Below are 20,968 nucleotides of genomic sequence, written 5' to 3' on the forward strand. Positions count from 1 at the left end.
ACATGGAAAGCCATCTTGCCCCTGAAGCCTTTGGCTGTGACGGATGTTTTCTGGAGTCTCCCTGTCTCATCCGCACCCACCCAGTGTTCTTTAGTCCTGAGGACACGGTCTCTGGAGACCGTGCGGCTGTTTAATGGAAACGCGTATTGCAGATTGGAACCTGCCAGACCAAGGAGGACAAAGAAGCCTTTGCCATCGTGTGTGTCCCGCTGTCTGAGGTCCGAGACTTGGACTTTGCCAACGACGCCAACAAAGTGCTGGCAACCACAGTTAAGAAGCTGGAGAACGGCAGCATCACTCAGAATGAGAGGCGGTGAGTGAGGTTCCCAGGTGACGAGGAGTCAGTAAGAGCTAACGGTTGGCCTAGGTGTTGGGGTGCAGGTTTGCGACTCCAGCACCCAGGAGGTGGAGGCTGGGGGATCAGGAGCTCAGGGTCATCCTCAGCTTCATAGCAAGCTCAAGGCCAGCCTGGGCTACATGAGAGGATCCCTCAAAACTAATAAGTCATCTACACTCCTAAACAGCAGCAACAGCCACACGTGTGTGTGCGTGTGCACATACACACGCACACACACACACACTCACATGTTGGTCAGTTCTTACAGTGAACCAGGTGATTCTAACAGAGCATTTGGAACATTCTCCATAGCAGCAGCCTGGCTTCTTATGTTGGCACACTAGGAAGTACCTGCCAGCATCCACATCGCATGGCTCATAACTACCTGTACCTCTAGTTCCGAGGGAGCTGGCGCCCTCCTCTGGTCTCCGTGAGCACTGCACGCACGTGCACATATATACATACAGATACACACACATATAAATAAAAATAAAAAATAAACCTGTAAATGTGTGCTGGGATACTTACTTTTTCCATTTTATCTTGGCTTGAAAGTAGATGATTTCAGTTTCTCTCTGCACTGTTTTTGAGAGCTTTTTAAAGGATTCACAGGGCCATACTCAATTTGGTGTTTAGATGTAGAGTTTTATATTTTCTGAACTCATGACACATTTCTCAGCTCTGATACCACAGACTGATCAAACATGTAATATCATAAAAAGTGAGCTCTCTGTTTGTGTCACTCACAGAAACTGGATCCTTGATTATTAATTTATTTATGAATATATGAGAGAAAGAAGGCTATTGGTGGCTAGAAACCACTGTCTCCACTCGGTGCCCTCGGCCCTCATATAGCCCGGCAGTAACTGCTCTCATCTTACCTAAAGGAAGTGGAGGTTAAGCTCCAGCTGGGTAAAATTACATAATAGTAAGTGGGGGGTCTAGTCATGTGATTTGGCTGTCGGGTGACCTCAGGACCTTAGAGCAAAGACATGCTTCTTTTTTCTCCTCCTGATCTGCTGCAGACAGAACAAGGAGCCATTTGCGAGTCTCTGGCTGTGTGCATTGGAGCTCTGGCCTCCAGCCCTTGTGTGAAGATCCACTGCCAAACAGCCCAGCCTGGAATGGCAAATGGAGTTGATACTTTTTACTCCTTGTTCTTTGCTCTTTTGGGAGGCCCGCCACCTAGCTCCCAGATAAATCACACACGGAATCTTAATCCACCCCCATGTTTTCCTTTAGTCACCTCAGGAAGGGACTCTGGGGGTGCAGCTCCTGTGTCGGCTTTAGCGTCCTCAGTCTTAGATGTTTTCATTTGAATTTTCTGTTTGTAGTCTATATGACCACACCAAAGAAACAGTATTAGGAGTACGTGTGTCATGGGGAGGGAGGGGCCATGAGGTGTCAACTGCTACCTGGAGCCTGAGAAGGCTCTGCATACTCTTCTTGCAGTCTCTGTACCATGCTGCACTTCCGAGGGACCTGCTTTGTCCACAGAGGGTCTGCTGTCGTAACTGTTCACAGATGCAGCTAACTCAGTGAGACTGAGCTCCTGATGTGGGACAGGTGCTGGTCATGCAGACTGCGCTCTGGGTAGCTGCAAAGGCAAGGGCCATGGTGCCGACATCTTCATGCTGCTAGGCCTGGGAACATGAGGCGATAGCACAGAGTTTGTCCAGCCAGCCCGAGGCTGTTCTGCACTTGCTTTCAAACCCAGCACCTTACATGTCTTTATGCAACAAACAGAGCTGCACGGAGGTTCTTATCAACACTTCATGTAAATTATGGTGCACCCTCCTTTTTTCCTTCATTCTTCTCTTCCTTCTTCCCTTTCTTCCTCCCCTGCCTGCCTTCTCTTCCTCTTTAACTCCTTCCTTCCCTCCCTCCTCCTTTTTTCTGTCTGATATTTTCTCCATTCCTCCCTCCCTTTCTTTTAGTGAGACCAGGTCTCGTATAGCTCAGGGTGTCTTTGGACTCTCTATGTAGCCTTGAACTCGTTAGCTTCTCTTTTATAATCTGCTTTGATAAAGCTCCGTGTGCTATTGTCTGTATCCTTTTGATACTATCTTATAATTGCTATTTTTTCTTATAACCTGAACTTTTTATTTCTCAGATATCTGCTGGTTCTTTGCCTATCCATCTACTCTTCATTTGTATCTACTATTTTATTTTAAATTGTATATTATAATACATATAATACATATATATTAATTTGTGGCAAGTCATTTCTCTGTCTGCTGAGGACTGGCGACACACTCATTTAAATGTCACTTAGGAATGGCGTTGTTACTTGGATCTCATTAACGATGAATCAGTCTTCTGATTTTTAGCATGATGGCACTTTTCTGTGTGTTTTGGAATTTAATTATGAGGGCTTTCCGTGGGTGGAACATTACTGCCTTCCTGCCTTTCTCTCTGTGCTCATTCATTTCCTACCTGCTGGCATGGCCTCCCCTGACTCCTCTCCACCAGTCCACACTGAGGGGTGCTGTTGAAGGCTTGTGAGTCCTTGTGACCATAGGTGAGACAGCCCCATCCGTGTGCTTCCTGACTTTCTGCAGACCACAAGGGTTCTGGATTCTTGAGGCTTTCTGCAAGGGGGACCCTTCTCCATGAATGTTTTTGCGGCTACAGTTTGGCTTCTCCCACATCCTTCCAACACTGCTACATTGTCCTTACTCTTTGTTGAGTTAGTCTTACTTTGTTCTTGAACCATGTGGCCTTTTATATTTTCAGATGTGTGTCCTTTAAAATACATAATCTGTATCTTACCTAACTTTGCTAAATCTGACAGGAAATCTGTTGCCTGGCTTTTCTCAGGGGCATGTGAGCAGACAGCTACGCACCTCAGATAGGGAACCTATGTCAGACCAAGTGATGTTGCCAGCCGTGTCTCACAAGGAGAGCTAATAATTGGAATATGGGTGAGGGGTGACTTACAGGAGCGTGGTTGACTCAAGAGGCAGCTACATCACTGAGAGCTACCCCAGCAGGGATGATGACTCATGGCCGCTGAGCAGGGAGCTCCCTGTAGGCAGATCCACGCCCGGCTCTCCACCATAGTCTCTCCCCTTAGCATCCCCCACAGTCCTAGAGTCCTGGCAGCAATCTTGTGAGTCTTGCAGGTTTCAGCTTCCCAGACATGTGAGGTTTTGTTTACTTTCTCAGTCTCATGAGCCCCACCCTCCGTCCAGAGTAGAAGGGTTGAATCTGGAGGAATTACTTTAAACTAAATCACAGAGAGAATCACTTATTAAAAGAAAATTAGTAAGATTGCATGAGTTATAGGCCAATAATCAGCCAGTATAGAATTGAACAGAAGTTTGAGTTTAGCTGACAGCAATCAGCAGGTAGTTTTGTTGTTGTTGTTGTTTTTCTTGGCATATGAGTAAACAAGTTAACATTAGTTTTTCTTATTTTATTTTATTATATATACGGATATATACATAAACACACACATATATACACACATACATATGTATATATATCTATACACACATATATGACTGTTTAGCCCAAGGAGGCCAGAAGAGGGCATCAGATCCCCTGGAGCTGGAGTCACAGATGGTTGTGAGATGCCATGTGGGTGCTGGGAACTGAACGTGTAGGTCTTTTGGGAGAACAGCCAATGCTTTTAACCACTGAGCCACCTCTCCAGCCCAAGAACATTGTCTTGATGGAGAAGAAGCTTGGTGTCTTTGGCTATCAGCCTCATGCTCACCAGGGGCGCCTCTATACAGTTGGGCGCTATACGGTGATGCTCCATCAAAACCTAAGACATAAAAGACACTTACAGCAGATGTCCCCTCTTCTGGTGTTTACAACCTTCCCATCTCCTCTTCCATGGCTTTGTGAGACTTAGATGCAGGGGATGCACACAGACATATTAATTAGACACCGGCCTGAGTCTCTGTATTTCTGCCTGTTGTGGATCTCTGTAAGAGTCTCCACCTGTTGCAAAAAGAAACTTCTCTGAGCACACAAAAGCCCCAAAGAACCACACTGTCATATTTTATGAACTCCAAGGGACAAGAATTCTCATTTTGAGGCTCATGACCCATTTGTTCTCGAGACTTACAGGATTTTGTTTAATAACCATTTATAATATTTGATTAGTGTTGGAATTGAAGACGTGGGAGGAAATACTGTCAAAATTAAGCAGCAATTGCATTAGATATTACATTTTGTTAATGAAATATGTTTTCTTAAAAATAGTTTAACTTCCTTCGTGTTTCAGTTCTCAGATTTAATTTTTAATAGTCCCAAATTGTCACAATCTTTCCTTTGCGATAGGTTTGTCACGAAGCTGTTGGAAGACCTCATCTTCTTTGTGGCCGACGTGACTAACAATGGACAGGACGTTCTGGATGTGGTCATCACCAAGCCAAACCGGGAACGGCAGAAACTCATGAGGGAACAGAACATCCTGGCACAGGTGAGTTGCTCATGAACCAGGTCTGCACATTTTATGTTCTGAGCTACAGTATCAGTCATAATTGCTGCGTAACAAATGACACCTCGACACTCATTTTAGTTTTTGTGAGTTTTAAATGTAAGAGTGGGGTCTGTGCGGTGTTTTTGCTCAGGGGCATTCTCAGAGGAATGGTCAAGGCTTAGGTAAGGCCACTGTCATCTCAAGAGTGGACTGGGAGGGGATCCACTTCCTAGATGGCTCATAGAGTTTGTTTCAAGTCTGCCTCAAGACAGTGTTAGCTTCTGGTGATGGTCAGTGTTAGCGTCTGGTGATGGTTAGTGTTAGCTTCCAGTGATGGTTAGTGTTAGCTTATTGTGATGGTTAGTGGTAGCGTCTAGTGATGGTTAGTGTTAGCGTCTGGTGATGGTTAATGTTAGTTCCCAGTGATGGTTAGTGTTAGCTTCCGGTGATGGTTAGTGTTAGCGTCTGGTGATGGTTAGTGTTAGCTTCTGGTGATGGTTAGTGTTAGCTTCCGATGATGGTAAGTGTTAATGTCTGGTGATGGTTAGTGTTAGCTTCAGGTAATGGTTGTGTTAGCTTCAGGTAATGGTTGTGTTAGCATTTGTTGATGTTTGTGTTAGCATCTGGTTATGGTTATTGTTAGTTTCCACTGATGGTTAGTGTTAGCGTCTGGCGATGGTTGTGTTAGCTGCAACTGGATGGCTCCAGAATCACTGGGAGATGAGCACCTGTAAGGGATGGTCCTGATTAGGGTTAGTTGATGCAGGAAGACTCATTAACTAAGGTTGGCCCATCCCCTGGGTGGAGATCCCAGGCTGGAGAGAATGGAGAGAGATCTGAGCGCTGTGCTCATTGCTCTCCGCTCATGGCTGGCCTTCATCTCCTGTTCCTCCACTGAGAACTTAGCCTGATGGCTGCCTGGGAATGGGGATGGGGATACGGGGCTAGGAGGGGCTAGGAGTCTCCCTGATTGCTTCCTTGTTAACTCTTCAATTGTTGATGCTTTCATTCTTGTGGCCACTGATCTTGATTCTGTGAACAGGGGATGAACGCTCTCAGAAAAGACTTATGTATTTAGAATCTCTGCCATTAGGTGCATATGTGTTTGGAGTTTTTTCCTTTTGCCTAAAATGAGGTAAGAGTGACATTTGGAAGCCATTACCTGATATAAGTTTCAGGTAAAAAGTAAACTTTTTTTTTTAACATTATTTTGATTTGGGAAAGTTCCAGAAAAAAAAAAAACAGAATAATAAAAGCATATAGAAATATATTTTAATTTATTTGTAGCTTGTTACAAATACCTTTGTATTTTCCATCTTAATGAAATACAATTTCTAAATAAAATTAGTCATGTCATTGATGTAGCAGACTTGTTAACTTTGGGTACAAAGCCGTAGGTGTTTGGTTTGACAGTGTGGTATTTATTTTTCAGGACTAACGACCACTAAGTACCTTCCACCTTTGCACTAATCCACTCACATATTTCTGTAGTACTTTTAAGTCCTCGTTATTTGTTAAAAACGCAAATAGGTGGCAAAGCATGCACGTGAGTGGATCAGAACAGGAGGATCTTCTTATCCTTCTAGGTGTTCGGGATCCTTAAGGCGCCTTTCAAGGAGAAGGCGGGCGAGGGCTCCATGCTGAGGCTGGAGGACCTGGGCGACCAGCGCTACGCGCCCTACAAGTACGTGCTGCGCCTCTGCTATCGCGTGCTGCGGCATTCGCAGCAGGACTACAGGAAGAACCAGGTGGGTCCGGAGCCCAGCGCTGGAGGTGTTGGGTGCCGGTCAAGTGCAGACCGGGGAGGCGGAAACCGGACTTTGCAAGGACAGGCTTTATGTGGGCAGCTCAGAGGGCCACCTCTAAGGACTGTTAGGAGCTAGGACTTACAGGTGGGGATGCTGTATATCTGTGCACGATCCTGGCGCCTGCTGAGCATGGTACCCTGGTCTTTTCTTGTGCTTTGCTCTATGTGCACCTACTAAGATATTGTCTGTGGCAAAGATCCACCAGGCACCTGAAGCAGGAGAAGGGACTGAGAGGAGGGACAGGAGGGGGGCAGAGGACTGCGGTGCTCAGGGACTGGGGAGCCGTCTACATGACTGTATGGGAGCAGGCATTTGAGGTACATAGGGTAATCAGATTGGTTACTTTTCTTCCCTGGGTCCAAATTCCTGACAAGAAGCTCAAGAGAGAGAGGGCTTGTTTGGAGCCACAGTTTGAAGGTGTTCAGACTACCCTGGAGGGGAAAGCACAAGGCGACTCCTTGCCTCTTGGCAGCACAGGAAGGGAGAACAAACAGGAAGTTGGATTATAAAGCCGCAAGGTCCGCCCCCAGTGACTCACTTCCTCCAAGGGAGGCTCTACCTGAAGACTCAGCCTCCCACAACTCCGCCCCCTTCTGGGGACCGAGTGTTCAGCCGCTCGTGCCTATGCAACGGGGTAGAACAAAAGAAAGGTACTGGAAAGGTCGCTTTGGTCCTAGGGCAGCCTCGGCGGTGGAGCAGCCTCGGCCGTGGAGCAGCCTCAGCTATGGAGCCAGGGGTGGCTCATGTGGCTTGTAGCCCAAAGCTGTAATCTGCTAGTGAAATTTATTTCAAGTCTCACTCTGTCCAAAAAATATGTAATTGAGTCTGGAGAGATGTCTCTGTGGTTAAGAGCACTGGCTTCTCTTCCAGAGGACCTGGGTTCAATTCTCAGCACTCACAGGGCTGCTCATGTCTGGCTGTAACTCCAGTCCCAGGGGATCCAATGTCCCCTTCTGGCCTCTGCTGGCACGGCAGGCACATGGGTGTACATACATACCTGCAGACAAAATGCATACACACAAAATATAGATAACCTTTAAAAATCTGTAATATTTCACATTAGGTTCAATAATGCAAATGTTTGACATAAATTTATTCATGTATTGATCACATGGCAATTTTTTTCTTCATGTATTTCTTATCTAGTAGGAGCATCTATGTATTACTGGTGTTTTTTGTTTGTTTGTTTGTTTGTTTGTTTTTTTGAGACAGGGTTTCTCTGTGTAGCCCTGGTGGTCCTGGAACTCACTGTATAGACCAGGCTAACCTCAAACTCAGAGATCTGCCTGCCTCTGCCTCCTGAGTTCTGGAATTAAAGGCATGAGTCTTTAATTGCTGAGTTTAGTTCACAAGGTGGTATGTCCTGAGAGAGGGCTGGGAGGCGGGGCCGAGACTCAGAGCTCAAGGCTACGGATCAGGATGGAGGAGGTTGAGGTGAGGGAGCAACACCCAGCTTGCACTTATTTTGTTTCAAGCTTGGCAGTTTTAACAAATCAACTCAGTTTAAATAGCACCGAGTTAAGATAAGGAACGGAGACCGAGGAGCTGGGTGAGGCACTCAAACTTATATTTTTTGTGTGTGTTTTGTTTTTCTTTTTCTGGTATTGGGAAACAAACTTGGCACCAGGTGGGCACTGCGGCTTGGCTATAGCCTCAGATGCCAGACTACAGTTGTAAGAATGAATCCAGTGGGTAAACCCAGATTCCGAGTCATCTCCGAGAACCTGGAAGTATTTTGGCAAGACAAGATTTTTTTTTTCTCCTTAAGGAAGAATGTGTTAATTCAGCTTCGAGATTAAGAGAGGTCCAAAAAAAAAAAAATATTTAAAACAGATTAGCTAGACAGTAAATAATATGTCAAGGAACAGGAGCAAACTGACAGTTTTAACAGGACCTTAAACGTATCATGTATTTAGATGCATGCCACATAATATACAATATAATAGACACCTCCAATGCCATCCTGGTGACGAACCTCGTACTTTCTGCTTGAAATGCTGCCGCTGGGGCCATACTGCCAGTTTCACCACATTCCAGTAAGATGGCAGTGTAGACAGGGTCCTTCGTGTCTCCGCCGGAAGGAATAGATCCAGAAGGCTAAGACAAACTTTAGGCATTGGGGATGAGGCACTGGAGCATCCTGGACAGCGCCCGACAGCTGAGATGCAGCTGGTGGGTTTCACTCCTCCCCACTTGAGGATATCGAGGCAAGGAAGGCCTGGCAGCAGGTGGCTCTGTGGTAATGGTCGCATAAGACAGTGGTTTGCTCATATCTGGAACCAGGTGTTCAGGGTACTGGATTGCGGTCCGTCCTGAAAACACCCATCTTCCTGTCAAGCAAACACATTTGAACACACACATAATCACCCGCTGGGTAGGTGTTCATGCGGTCTCTAGATTCCTTGCAGTGTGCCACTGCTGTCAATCTCCTTCTCTCTTGTGCTCTCCTCCCCTCTCCCCTCCCCTCTCCTCCCCTTCTCATAAGCCATGGCTGGAACTTCTTCTTTTTTTTTTTTTTCTGTTGAATTAAGTAAGTTTGCATTTGCTCAGATGGGACACCTCTAGCATCCCCAGAGACCCCGGAACCATTTCAGAAGAGTTAGTGGGAAGACTGTGGGAGCTGGAGGCCGGGGTGGGAGCCCTGTGAAATGCTGTCTTCAGGACATGACACAATGCTGCATTCATGAGCACGCAGTAGCCGTGCAGCTGCCTGTGACCTGAACACACAGACAGGTCTTTAACCGAAAATGGAAGACCTTGAATGTGGGCTTAAGAGAAATCCCACACTAGCTCAAAACTGAGAATAATAGACGGTTATTTATTTAGGAGTAGACTCACCAATCAATATCCTCTGCTGGATCAGAGAACAACAACTGAATCTCACAGCTGGAAAAGAGGCCAGATGCATGCTTTACATTGGCATAAATAATATAAGAGGCCACGCCCCATGGGCGGCTGTAGGATTTCCTACAGCAGTGGGCAGCACTGTTCTGTGGGCTGGGCCCAGGACTAAAGGAAAAGGAGAACATGATCCCAGCACCAATGTCCCCACTCCTGGCTGAGTGCCATCTGCCCTGGCTTCCTAACCACAGTGAACTGTATCCATTGAAGTGAGCCGCAGCAAGCCACTGCTCTAGCTACTATAGATAGCTTTCTGGTGATTTATGGGAAAAGATTTTAAAATGTAGGGAGAAAAGGTTTAGTTTTTGCCTTGGTTATCTAATTTTCCATTGTCTCCACCTGCATTTAAACATTAAATCAAGAGTTCATGTGTGAGTTAGCGCCAACCCAGGTCTTTAATGTTGTGCTTGGGTTTATTATTATTTAGAGAACTCGATAGCACCTCTAATTTCATTTAATTATTCATCAGCATCTCGGAAGCTTACTCACCCCGGAGTATGGTTCTGATGGCCATAAAAGTGTGTAAATCAATACACAGCTTTAAAGTGACACACAGCAGAGGACTTTTACTTTAGTTAATTGACCACCCATTTGCAAGACATCATTCCAAAGACCACAAAAAAATGATTCCTAGATTATAATTAGATTTGTGCAACCAATATTATTTTCAAGAACTAGGTACATTCTGGTAAATTTTGCTCAAGGCAAAAACCGCTTTCTAATCAATAAAATTATCTCATCATCGACACAGAGGTGCTTTCCCAAGGAGAAACCCCCAAGAATAGAAAACGTTTGCTCGCTGAAGGAATTACATTCCTTAGCTCTAAGGTTCTGTGGATTTGTGGTCGACACACAGAGTGTAAAAACAAGGGAGCGTGGTTTGGGACATAGGGGGTTAGATAAAGGACGAGGAGCAGGGCTGGAGGTGGCTCAGTAGCACTGACTTCTCTTCCTGAGGGTCTGGGTTCAGTTCCCAGCACCCACACAGGGGCTCCCAACTGCCTCTAACTCCAGTTCCAGGATGTCTGATGCCCTCTTCTGGTGTCTGTGAGTACTGCATGCACGTGGTGCACATTCACACACAAATAACAGATATTAAAAAAGAAAAGAACAGGGAACAGAATGAATAGTGTATAGTTGAGCCTCCCCATAGCGCTTTCTCTCTCTCTCTCCCTCTCTCTCTCTCTCTCTCTCTCTCTCTCTCTCTCTCTCTCTCTCTCTCTCTCTCACTGTTAGAATAACATTTTGGCCTTTGCTGCAACTCACAAGGACTCTTTTTTTTTAAAAAACAAAACAAAACAAAGAAATTATCACTTAATCAAGCTGACTCTCTCCTATACAATTAAAAATTATTTATTTTATGTTATAGGTGTTTCCCCTGCCTGTGTGTATGTGCACCATGTATGTGCCTGGTGTCTGCGGTTTCCCCTACCACACACAGGACCGTTGCAGGTGCCACTCGGTTGCTTGGCATGCCTCTTGTTCACATGGCTGCTGTCCTTACATCCTCTTCATCCTTGCATCCATGTCCTTTCTCTTCAGCCTCTCTGCTCTGCTGTTGCCTCTGGTCTCCGCTCTGCTTCATTTACCCACTCACATGTGAAAGCGCATCTGTTTGCATGTTTGCTCCCTTTGCTTCTCTGTGGGAACCGTGAACGTGGCTGTTCACTGGAAAGGTCTCTGTGGGAAGCCGTGAATGTGGCTGTCCACGGGAAAGGTCTCTGTGGGAAGCCGTGAACGTGGATGTCCATGGGAAAGGTCTCTGTGGGAAGCTGTGAACGTGGCTGTCCACGGGAAAGGTCTCTGTGGAGATGACACAGAGAAGCAAAGGGAGCAAACAAACAAACAGATGCGCTTTCACACATTCAGATGGCCACACCCATCTCAGGCTTCAGGACTGAGTATCAGCCAGTCACATACTTGTTAGAAATTATCTTTTCCCAGAATTGATTATTCTAACTTCTGGTAAGAGTCAGAGGGCCCCTTGAGCCTGGTGAAATTCTAAGCCATGGCGTAAAAAATTTAGATTTGTTTTTCTCACTTACAAGAGTGTCAGTACTCATTAAAAAAAAGAATGATGAATGACATAGCTTTTAATAAATTAGTTATTTTCATTACTGAGGATGGAACCTTGAACTTCACACAAGCCAGGCAAGCGATCTCCCACAAAGCTCCACCCCCCCCAGCCTTTGGTTACAGGTTGGATTGTGTGACTTGGATACCTTTCCCTGATGTCTCTCCCTCTCCACAGGAATATATCGCTAAGAACTTCTGCGTTATGCAGTCCCAGATTGGCTACGACATTTTGGCAGAAGATACGATCACAGCCCTGTTACACAACAACCGCAAACTACTGGAGAAACACATCACAGCCAAAGAGATCGAGACCTTTGTCAGCCTGCTCAGGAGGAACCGGGAGCCCAGGTCTGCTCTAGGGGATGGTGGGGCCCCAGCCCAGCTCTGCACTGGCGAGGATGGGAGAGATTTTTAAATTTTATTTTAAGTTCAAAAAGTTGAGCATCTCTGGGCTTTTAATCCCAGCACCGAGGAGGCATAGACAGGTGAATCTCTGTGAGTTTGAGGCCAGTCTTGTCTACAGAGTGAGTTCCAGGACAGCCACCAAAGTTACAGAGAAACCCTGTCTCAATAAACAAAACAAAATCCAAAACCAACAACAACAAAATATAGAAAGTACCAGGCTAGCTAAGGATGTAATTATTGTATTTTACTTATTATAAGTGGAAAACTCATGAAACAGGAAAGGAGAAGTCCAAGCACAGCAATGTCCCGTGGGGAGAAGGCACAGAGAGTACACATGGAGGTGCACACGTTTTTACCTGGGTCCCAGCGAAGTCACACCTTAACTAAGACCCACCTCTTAAAGATTGTTGGTTAACAAGTCATCTCCCCCCCGCCCCCCCCCCCCGTCAACAAAAGTTAAGCATCTGTTCAGCACTGACTCTTGACGGGCAGGCGATGCAGTTATGTCTGTGACAACAGTGTGTGGTAAACAGTTCTGCTTCACATTCCATCAGAGTCCTTGAGAGACATTGTTTCCGCGTCTCTGTGGTGCTGGGGAATCTAACCCAAGGCTCACACATGCTAGGAAAGGGATTGCCTGCTGTTCTGCACCCCAGCCCTAGACTGACATCCAAATGCACTCATTGACTTCCATGTGGCTTTTCAAAATATAGTCATGTGTTTTCACACCTGTAATCCTGGCTGCTCAGGGGGCTGAGGCAGGAGGATTACAGCAACTGTGTTATAACAATGGGTTTAAGGACAGAGTGGGAACTTAGTAGGGCCCTGTAGTAAAATAAATTTAAAAAACAGTTGAGGAGTTGGCACAGTGGGAGAACATGAGGCCCAAGGTTTAACCCCAGTACTGCAAAAGAAGGCACAACCCCCCCCCCCCCGAACATATTCCCATAGCCTCACCCAGGGGCCCAGCTTGCAACTGTGGGCCACATGGGTCCTAGGAGAGCTATGAATGGGGACCAACACATTTATGGGCCATTTCACCGTCCTGTGGTGTCAAAAGGTTGGGCACTCCTGGTGGGCGCCTCACTTAAATATTATACAGAGCATTCTCATGGGGAAGTGTTGTGCATTGCTATCTAGATTTTAATAAAATGAAGGGAATGACTTATTTTCTGTTTCTATTTTGGTACTGGGAATTGAACCTAGGGCCTGATGTTTTGTTTTATTTTTCCTCTCACAACTGTAGGCCAAGCTGGCCTGGAACTCACTTCCGGTTGAGGCAATCCTGCCTCAGCCTTCCCAGTGTTGAGATGACACAGTGACCACCACACTTGGGGGCTGCTGAGCTCTCACCCACAGTTTAGGAAGGAGAAAATGAAAGACAGACAGCATCCTGGTGAGCACCCCTGACCGAGTTAGGGAGGGGGTGCCAGGTCTGAGGGGGCTGCATTCCCTCTTTTCACTCCTTGCTGCCTTAGATGGGCACAGTGAATGCAGACTAGCCAAAGACACCCACTGTGCTTACTCTGCTAAGTTCTGTAACAGTGAATGCTAGAAGGTACACAGGGCCCTCTCCTGTGACTGACTGTCCTCTCCTGTGACCAACAGTCCCCTCCTGTGACTGACCATCCCCTCCTGTGACCGACAGTCCTCTCCTGTGACTGAGCATCCTCTCCTGTGACCGACCATCCCCTCCTGTGACCGATGGTCCTCTCCTGTGATTGACCGTCCCCTCCTGTGACTGAACATCTCTCCTGTGACCGACCATCCCCTCCTGTGACCAACCGTCCCCTCCTGTGACCGACCGTCCCCTTCTATGAGCGACGATCCCCTCCTGTGACCGATGGTCCTCTCCTGTGACCGACCGTCCCCTCCTGTGACTGACCATCCCCTCCTGTGACCGACCGTCCCCTCCTGTGACCGATGGTCCCCTCCTGTGACCAACGGTCCTCTCCTGTGACCCACCGTCCTCTCCTGTGACTGACCGTCCCCTCCTGTGACTGACCGCCCCCTACTGTGACCGACTGTCCTCTCCTGAAGCGTGCTTTCTAACCCTGTCTTGTACTCACTTTGTTTTGCTTTTTTATTGATATTTGGTTTTGGAGACACTTACTTGAGGGAAGATAAATGATTTTCTAAACATGAGTCCTTGTGCTAATGGATAAATATCACCTAAAAAATAGAAGCAAACACACCCATTCTAAACAAGGCTTATATGTAATAGAAAGTGTTATTTAATTTGCTTTTAATGATGCGGTAGATGAGCAGAACACAGAAAAACTGCATGAAACAATATTAAAACCGCATCAACATGGGCTTCTTTTATTAAGTTCCAAATTATATATCTGTTGTGATGATTTTATTAAAATGTTTTGTCGGGCTGGCGAGATGGTGCAGGGGGTAAAAGCATTTGCTGCTGAAGTCTGGTGGTCTGAGTTCAGTCCCCAGATCTCTGGTAGGAGAGCTGGGTGCAGCGACGCTCGGCTTCCATCTCTGATTCCAGCTCTCCGGCAGTGAGAGGGGAGGTGGAGGCAGCACAGTCAGCCAACAGTGGGGGGCCAGATGGACACAGCGCAGCAGAAGCAGGAGATTGCCTCGAGATGGGAAGAAAGGATGACTGAAAGTTGTCCTCTGACCTCCACACATACTGTGGTTTGACAGAACCCAAGCCTGGTCATGCCCACCCTTTAATAACAACAACAACAACAACAACAACAACAACAACAACAGCAAAATCAAATTGAATGGATAATCTCAACTTGTTTTGTTTACAATAGTGAAGTCATTGAAGAATTACTAACAGGTACATTGTTAAAATATGAAAATAAAATGCTTCTCCTTCACGTTTGCTCTTCCCCACCTAGGTTTCTAGACTATTTGTCTGATCTCTGTGTGTCCAACAGCACTGCCATCCCCATCACTCAGGAGCTCATCTGCAAATTCATGCTGAGTCCTGGCAATGCGGACATCCTCATTCAGACAAAGTAAGCTGCCCCGTGAAGGCGTCTGTCGGAAGGGAACGTCCCTCGTTGAACGTGTGCTTCTTAATAGATTTTGTGTGTCGTTGTTTCAAGGCTGGTGTCCATGCAAGTAGAAAACCCCATGGAGAGCTCCATCCTTCCCGACGACATTGACGATGAGGAGGTTTGGCTCTATTGGATTGATAGCAACAAGGAGCCTCACGGCAAGGCCATCAGGCACCTCGCCCAGGAAGCCAAGGAGGGCACCAAGATGGACCTAGAAGTTCTGACCTATTACAGGTACTGAGGACATTCACCTTCCACAGGGAGCCGATTCTCTCAAACCTCTAAGGGGGCAGTTGAGATGGTTAGGACCCCCTAAAGATCTCAGAATGAGGGCTAATATATGTGGTTTCTGCTTGTGTTCTCTGATGAGCTTGGGACTTTTGTCAGTAGGCGTTTCTTCCTGTTACTGATGGGACGTAGGGGCAGATGAGAAGCAACAGGACCTTGACTGTGGACTGAGGGGGAGGAGAAACTGGGGTGAGACAGATTTGGTGGCAGGGGTGGCCTCATAGGAAGTGGCAGTGGGTCAAGATGGGATCGTGTGAGTATGTGATCTTTGGGGCTTGAGAGGGGTCGGTGTCTGTAGTTCTGAAAGAGCACCTGTGTTTATTAGCAAGGGCACAAGGGGTGGTTCCCAGGGGTCAGCATGTTGGGTTTAGTAACCCAGCTGGGGGGCCCGGCAAGACGGCTCAGTGGGGAGCAATGCTTGTCATGCAAGCCTGATGACCTGCTTTGATCGCTGGAACTGAGAGCGGAAGAACTAGCTCCCCAATGCTGCCCTCTCACAAGCGGTTTGCATGTGGATGCCCGCCCCTCTTCAAAGAGAGAAAAAACCAACAGCAGTGAAAAAGACTTAACCAGCTCTTTGAGTTTAAGGGATAAAACCCAAGACAGAAGTTCTCAGATAGGTTGGTGGGAACCAGAGATGGATGCCAAACACCTGGTTTTTATATCTCAAAGCCAAACCAATGGCACACCCTTAACCTTAGAGGCTGGAGAACCCTGGGGCAGCATCGCTGGGACCAAGCCTGTTTGCTTTGCCAGCCAGGTGGGGATAAAGTCAGTGCAGATTCTGGAGGCTCTGCACCCCCATCCCAACAGAGGCTGGGAAAGTTGGAGAGAGTCAGCTCCCGTGTCTCACCGTCCATGCCTGCCTTGCTGCAGGCTCTGTACCCCAACCCCAACAGAGGCTGGGAAAGGTGGAGAGAGTTAGCTCCTGTGTCTCACCGTCCATGCCTGCCTTGGTGCCCTTGATGTTAGGGCTGAAGTCCTGACTGTGAGAGAGGGCTGTAGAGACAGGGATGGTGTTAGACCTGTGTGGTCATTTGCTCCCTGTCTGAAGAGTTTGGCTCAGTGTGTGGGTACTTATAAATACATCTGCACATCCAGCGGCTGTTTAGGACCTTAATGGAGGAAAGACGGATAACGTAACACGCCTCATGCTTCTAGGTACCAGCTAAACCTCTTCGCAAGAATGTGCTTGGACCGCCAGTATCTGGCCATCAACCAGATCTCCACACAGCTGTCTGTAGACCTGATCCTCCGGTGTGTGTCTGATGAGAGCCTGCCCTTTGACCTCCGAGCTTCCTTCTGTCGGCTCATGCTCCATATGCACGTTGACCGGGATCCCCAGGAGTCCGTGGTGCCTGTTCGCTACGCCCGGCTCTGGACGGAAATCCCCACAAAGATCACCATCCATGAGTATGTTTGCAAACTCTATGTCTTGGTTAGGGTTACTAATTTTTTATTTAATTTTAAGTGCATTGGTGTTTTGACTGCATGTATGTCTGTGTGAGGGTGTTGGGTCCCCTGGACCTGGAGTTAGAGACGTTGTGAGTGGCCACATGGGTGTTGGGAATTGAACCCGGGTTCTCCCGAAGAGCAATCAGTGCTCTCAACTACGGAGCCGTCTCTCCAGCCCCAGTTAGGGTCACTATTGCTGTGATGAAACACCATAACCAAAGCAACTTGAGTGGGGAAGGCTTTGTTTGGCTTCCACTTCCTCATCATCGTCACTGAAGGAAGTCAGGACAGAATCCCAAGCAGTGCAGGAGCTGAGGCAGAGGCCATGGAGCGGTGCAGCTTACTGACTTGCTCCTCATGGCTTGCTGTCTTATTTCTTAAAGAACTCATAACCACCTACCCAGGGTTGGCACCACCCACAGTGGCCTGCCCTCGGGCCATCAATTACTAATTAGGAAAATACCCAACAGTCTTGTCTACAAATGGATCCTTTGGAGACATTTTCTCAGTTGAGGGTTCCTCCCTTCCAGAGACTCTAGCTTGTGTCAAGTTGACATAAAACTAGCCAGTACATCGTATTCATTACTTTTCTCATAATTGACAAGCAGTAATTTATGGAGGGAAGGGTTTCTAGAGGTTCACAGTCCAAGGGGGGTATCAGTCGTGGAAGGAAAGCTTGGAGTGCCGGGACCTCTCGAATCTGCACTCAGGGGGCAGAGAAATCTCATTTCTCACTTTCCTCTCTGTTCAGTAATGGTCTCCAGCCCAGGGGGTGGTGCTTTCCACACTCCTCAGTTAATTGGTTGTGGAAATAGCCTCATGCTTGTGCCCAGAGCTGTGTTTTCTAGAGGATTCTAGATCCTGCCAAGTTGACGGTGAAGATGAGCCATCACAGAGGTGACAGGACATTTAAATTCAACAGATGCAAGCAAAGTCAAGCATCGTCAACTGTGAAATGAAAAACACAGGAGGGATTTGTGCATTTTCATTCATACTGTTTATCTGGGAAGAGTCAATAAGATACCCCCTCCTGAGGGCAGAATGATAGCTCTCTGGCAGGAGACATGTTTCTGGGAGCTAGTAAACAAGTAATCATAGCTCACAGCTTGCTGAGTGTGATGACTGGAAGGCTCCCCTTACTTGTTCCATCTCAGTTTTCAGTGGCCCCCGTCACAGGTGGGATGTGCACCCCAAGAGGTTGACTGATGTGTGCAAGGCAGTGCACTCTGGGAGTCAGAATAGACGACATCCCCACTGTGTGCAAGGCGGTGCACTCTGGGAGTCAGAATAGACGACATCCCCACTGTGTGCAAGGCGGTGCACTCTGGGAGTCAGAATAGACGACATCCCCACTGTGTGCAAGGCGGTGCACTCTGGGAGTCAGAATAGACGACATCCCCACTGTGTGCAAGGCGGTGCACTCTGGGAGTCAGAATAGACGACATCCCCACTGTGTGCAAGGCGGTGCACTCTGGGAGTCAGAATAGACGACATCCCCACTGTGTGCAAGGCGGTGCACTCTGGGAGTCAGAATAGACGACATCCCCACTGTGTGCAAGGCGGTGCACTCTGGGAGTCAGAATAGACGACATCCCCACTGTGTGCAAGGCGGTGCACTCTGGGAGTCAGAATAGACGACATCCCCACTGTGTGCAAGGCGGTGCACTCTGGGAGTCAGAATAGACGACATCCCCACTGTGTGCAAGGCGGTGCACTCTGGGAGTCAGAATAGACGACATCCCCACTGTGTGCAAGGCGGTGCACTCTGGGAGTCAGAATAGACGACATCCCCACTGTGTGCAAGGCGGTGCACTCTGGGAGTCAGAATAGACGACATCCCCACTGTGTGCAAGGCGGTGCACTCTGGGAGTCAGAATAGACGACATCCCCACTGTGTGCAAGGCGGTGCACTCTGGGAGTCAGAATAGACGACATCCCCACTGTGTGCAAGGCGGTGCACTCTGGGAGTCAGAATAGACGACATCCCCACTGTGTGCAAGGCGGTGCACTCTGGGAGTCAGAATAGACGACATCCCCACTGTGTGCAAGGCGGTGCACTCTGGGAGTCAGAATAGACGACATCCCCACTGTGTGCAAGGCGGTGCACTCTGGGAGTCAGAATAGACGACATCCCCACTGTGTGCAAGGCGGTGCACTCTGGGAGTCAGAATAGACGACATCCCCACTGTGTGCAAGGCGGTGCACTCTGGGAGTCAGAATAGACGACATCCCCACTGTGTGCAAGGCGGTGCACTCTGGGAGTCAGAATAGACGACATCCCCACTGTGTGCAAGGCGGTGCACTCTGGGAGTCAGAATAGACGACATCCCCACTGTGTGCAAGGCGGTGCACTCTGGGAGTCAGAATAGACGACATCCCCACTGTGTGCAAGGCGGTGCACTCTGGGAGTCAGAATAGACGACATCCCCACTGTGTGCAAGGCGGTGCACTCTGGGAGTCAGAATAGACGACATCCCCACTGTGTGCAAGGCGGTGCACTCTGGGAGTCAGAATAGACGACATCCCCACTGTGTGCAAGGCGGTGCACTCTGGGAGTCAGAATAGACGACATCCCCACTGTGTGCAAGGCGGTGCACTCTGGGAGTCAGAATAGACGACATCCCCACTGTGTGCAAGGCGGTGCACTCTGGGAGTCAGAATAGACGACATCCTCACTGTGTGCAAGGCGGTGCACTCTGGGAGTCAGAATACATGACGTCCCCACTCCTCAATGTTTCCCATGAATTTAACTTGCTCTTTTGTTACCTGTCCAGGTATGACTCTACCACAGACTCTTCCAGAAATGACATGAAGAGGAAATTTGCCCTAACAATGGAATTCGTTGAAGAATATTTGAAAGAAGTTGTAAATCAGCCATTTCCTTTTGGGGACAAAGAGAAAAATAAACTGACATTTGAGGTATTTAAAAAATTTAAATTTATTTTCTTTGTGCCTAGTGCCCACAGTGGTTAGAAGAGGGCATTAAATCTCCTGGAACCAGGTGATTGAGAGCCATGTTGATGTTGGGAGCCAAACCCAGGTCCTCTGGATGAGCAGCTGATGCTCTCCACCACGGAGCTGTCTCTCCAGCCCCGCTTGAGGCATTTAAGAGTTACTCGTGGCATGAGTGTGTGCTTGTCAGAAATCAGATGCCTTGGCCTCATGACGTGAGTGTGGGCTTGTCAGAGATCAGATGTGTTAGCCTCATGGTGTGAGTGTGTGCTTGTTAGAGATCAGATGCCTTGGCCTCATGGATCTTCCCTTCCTCTAATATCAGGGTGTCTGGGCAGTTAAATTGTTAGGTTCGGGCAGATATAATTCCATCTGATGATGATAACATACAGATTTAGGATTATAAACTTTAATTTCACTCATTAGCTTGTTTTTGAAACCATGCATGATGTGTAGAAATGCAGTTCACTTTAATTAGACCATAATTGTACCGCATGGTGATGTGGTACAGTTTGAAACAGAAAAGAGGAAAACTTTAGGTTATGGAGCCCCCTCCCCAGATTTGAGAAGAAAATCACCCCTTTCTCTAATAGGTTAGTGTGACATATGTACTCTGTGACTAGTAATGCCTTGTCCCTGTTATACTAATGGTCAATAGAATTAGAGATAAAACTCATTTTATTTTAACCTTCATTATTATGCCTTGATAATTAAAATGTTCTGTCTCAATTATCAATGAATTATAGCTTTCTTTGCTTTATTTTCATTTCATATATGTGAATTTTGTTACACTTGGTAAACAGCCACAGTTTTGAATACTTTTATTTAGATGCATTTTCCCCATCTTCATAGAAACAATGACTGAGCCTCATTGACCTGATTTGAAATTTGAAGATAATATAATAACAAAACCAGAGAGAGGACACTGTCACACCATACCCAGGGTATCAGTCATCCACTGTCATGGGACATAGCCCCCCCCCCCCCAGTGTGGCAGTCCACAGTAAACACCATTTCTGTGAGTCACGAGCCTGGGTGTGGCGTGGCGGTGTCTGTTCAGTCCCTGCTGGAAGTGCTCGCTGTCCCTGCCTCTCTCGGGTGGGTCTTGGTGGACCTGCTTCTGTGCTGGCTTGTCACCACGCACCTCGGGTTTAGGACATGTGGCTTTTCTGTGGGCTGAGTGTCCTGTGATGTGGTCCCTGATTTCCCACAGAGGGAGAGCAAGAGAAGGAGAGAAGGGAGAGAGAGAGGGAGGGAAGGAGAGAGGGAAGGGGAGGGAAGGGGA

General features: G+C 47.5%; 1 protein-coding gene across 2 annotated transcripts in view; it reads left to right on the forward strand.

Moving 5' to 3' along the window:
- Positions 1-20,968, forward strand: part of Itpr2 (inositol 1,4,5-trisphosphate receptor type 2) — a 398,346-nt gene that overhangs the window by 109,701 nt on the left and 267,677 nt on the right. For both annotated transcript variants that reach the window (XM_057792035.1, XM_057792044.1), the window contains 8 exons: positions 153-313; positions 4,631-4,772; positions 6,359-6,520; positions 11,733-11,905; positions 14,827-14,946; positions 15,037-15,222; positions 16,438-16,689; positions 19,506-19,650. In XM_057792035.1, coding sequence (XP_057648018.1) covers positions 153-313; positions 4,631-4,772; positions 6,359-6,520; positions 11,733-11,905; positions 14,827-14,946; positions 15,037-15,222; positions 16,438-16,689; positions 19,506-19,650 — 1,341 coding nt within the window. The remainder of the gene's footprint in view (positions 1-152; positions 314-4,630; positions 4,773-6,358; positions 6,521-11,732; positions 11,906-14,826; positions 14,947-15,036; positions 15,223-16,437; positions 16,690-19,505; positions 19,651-20,968) is intronic.

The sequence above is a fragment of the Chionomys nivalis genome, chromosome 1, assembly GCF_950005125.1.
Source record: "Chionomys nivalis chromosome 1, mChiNiv1.1, whole genome shotgun sequence".
In the NCBI taxonomy this organism is placed as follows: domain Eukaryota; kingdom Metazoa; phylum Chordata; class Mammalia; order Rodentia; family Cricetidae; genus Chionomys; species Chionomys nivalis.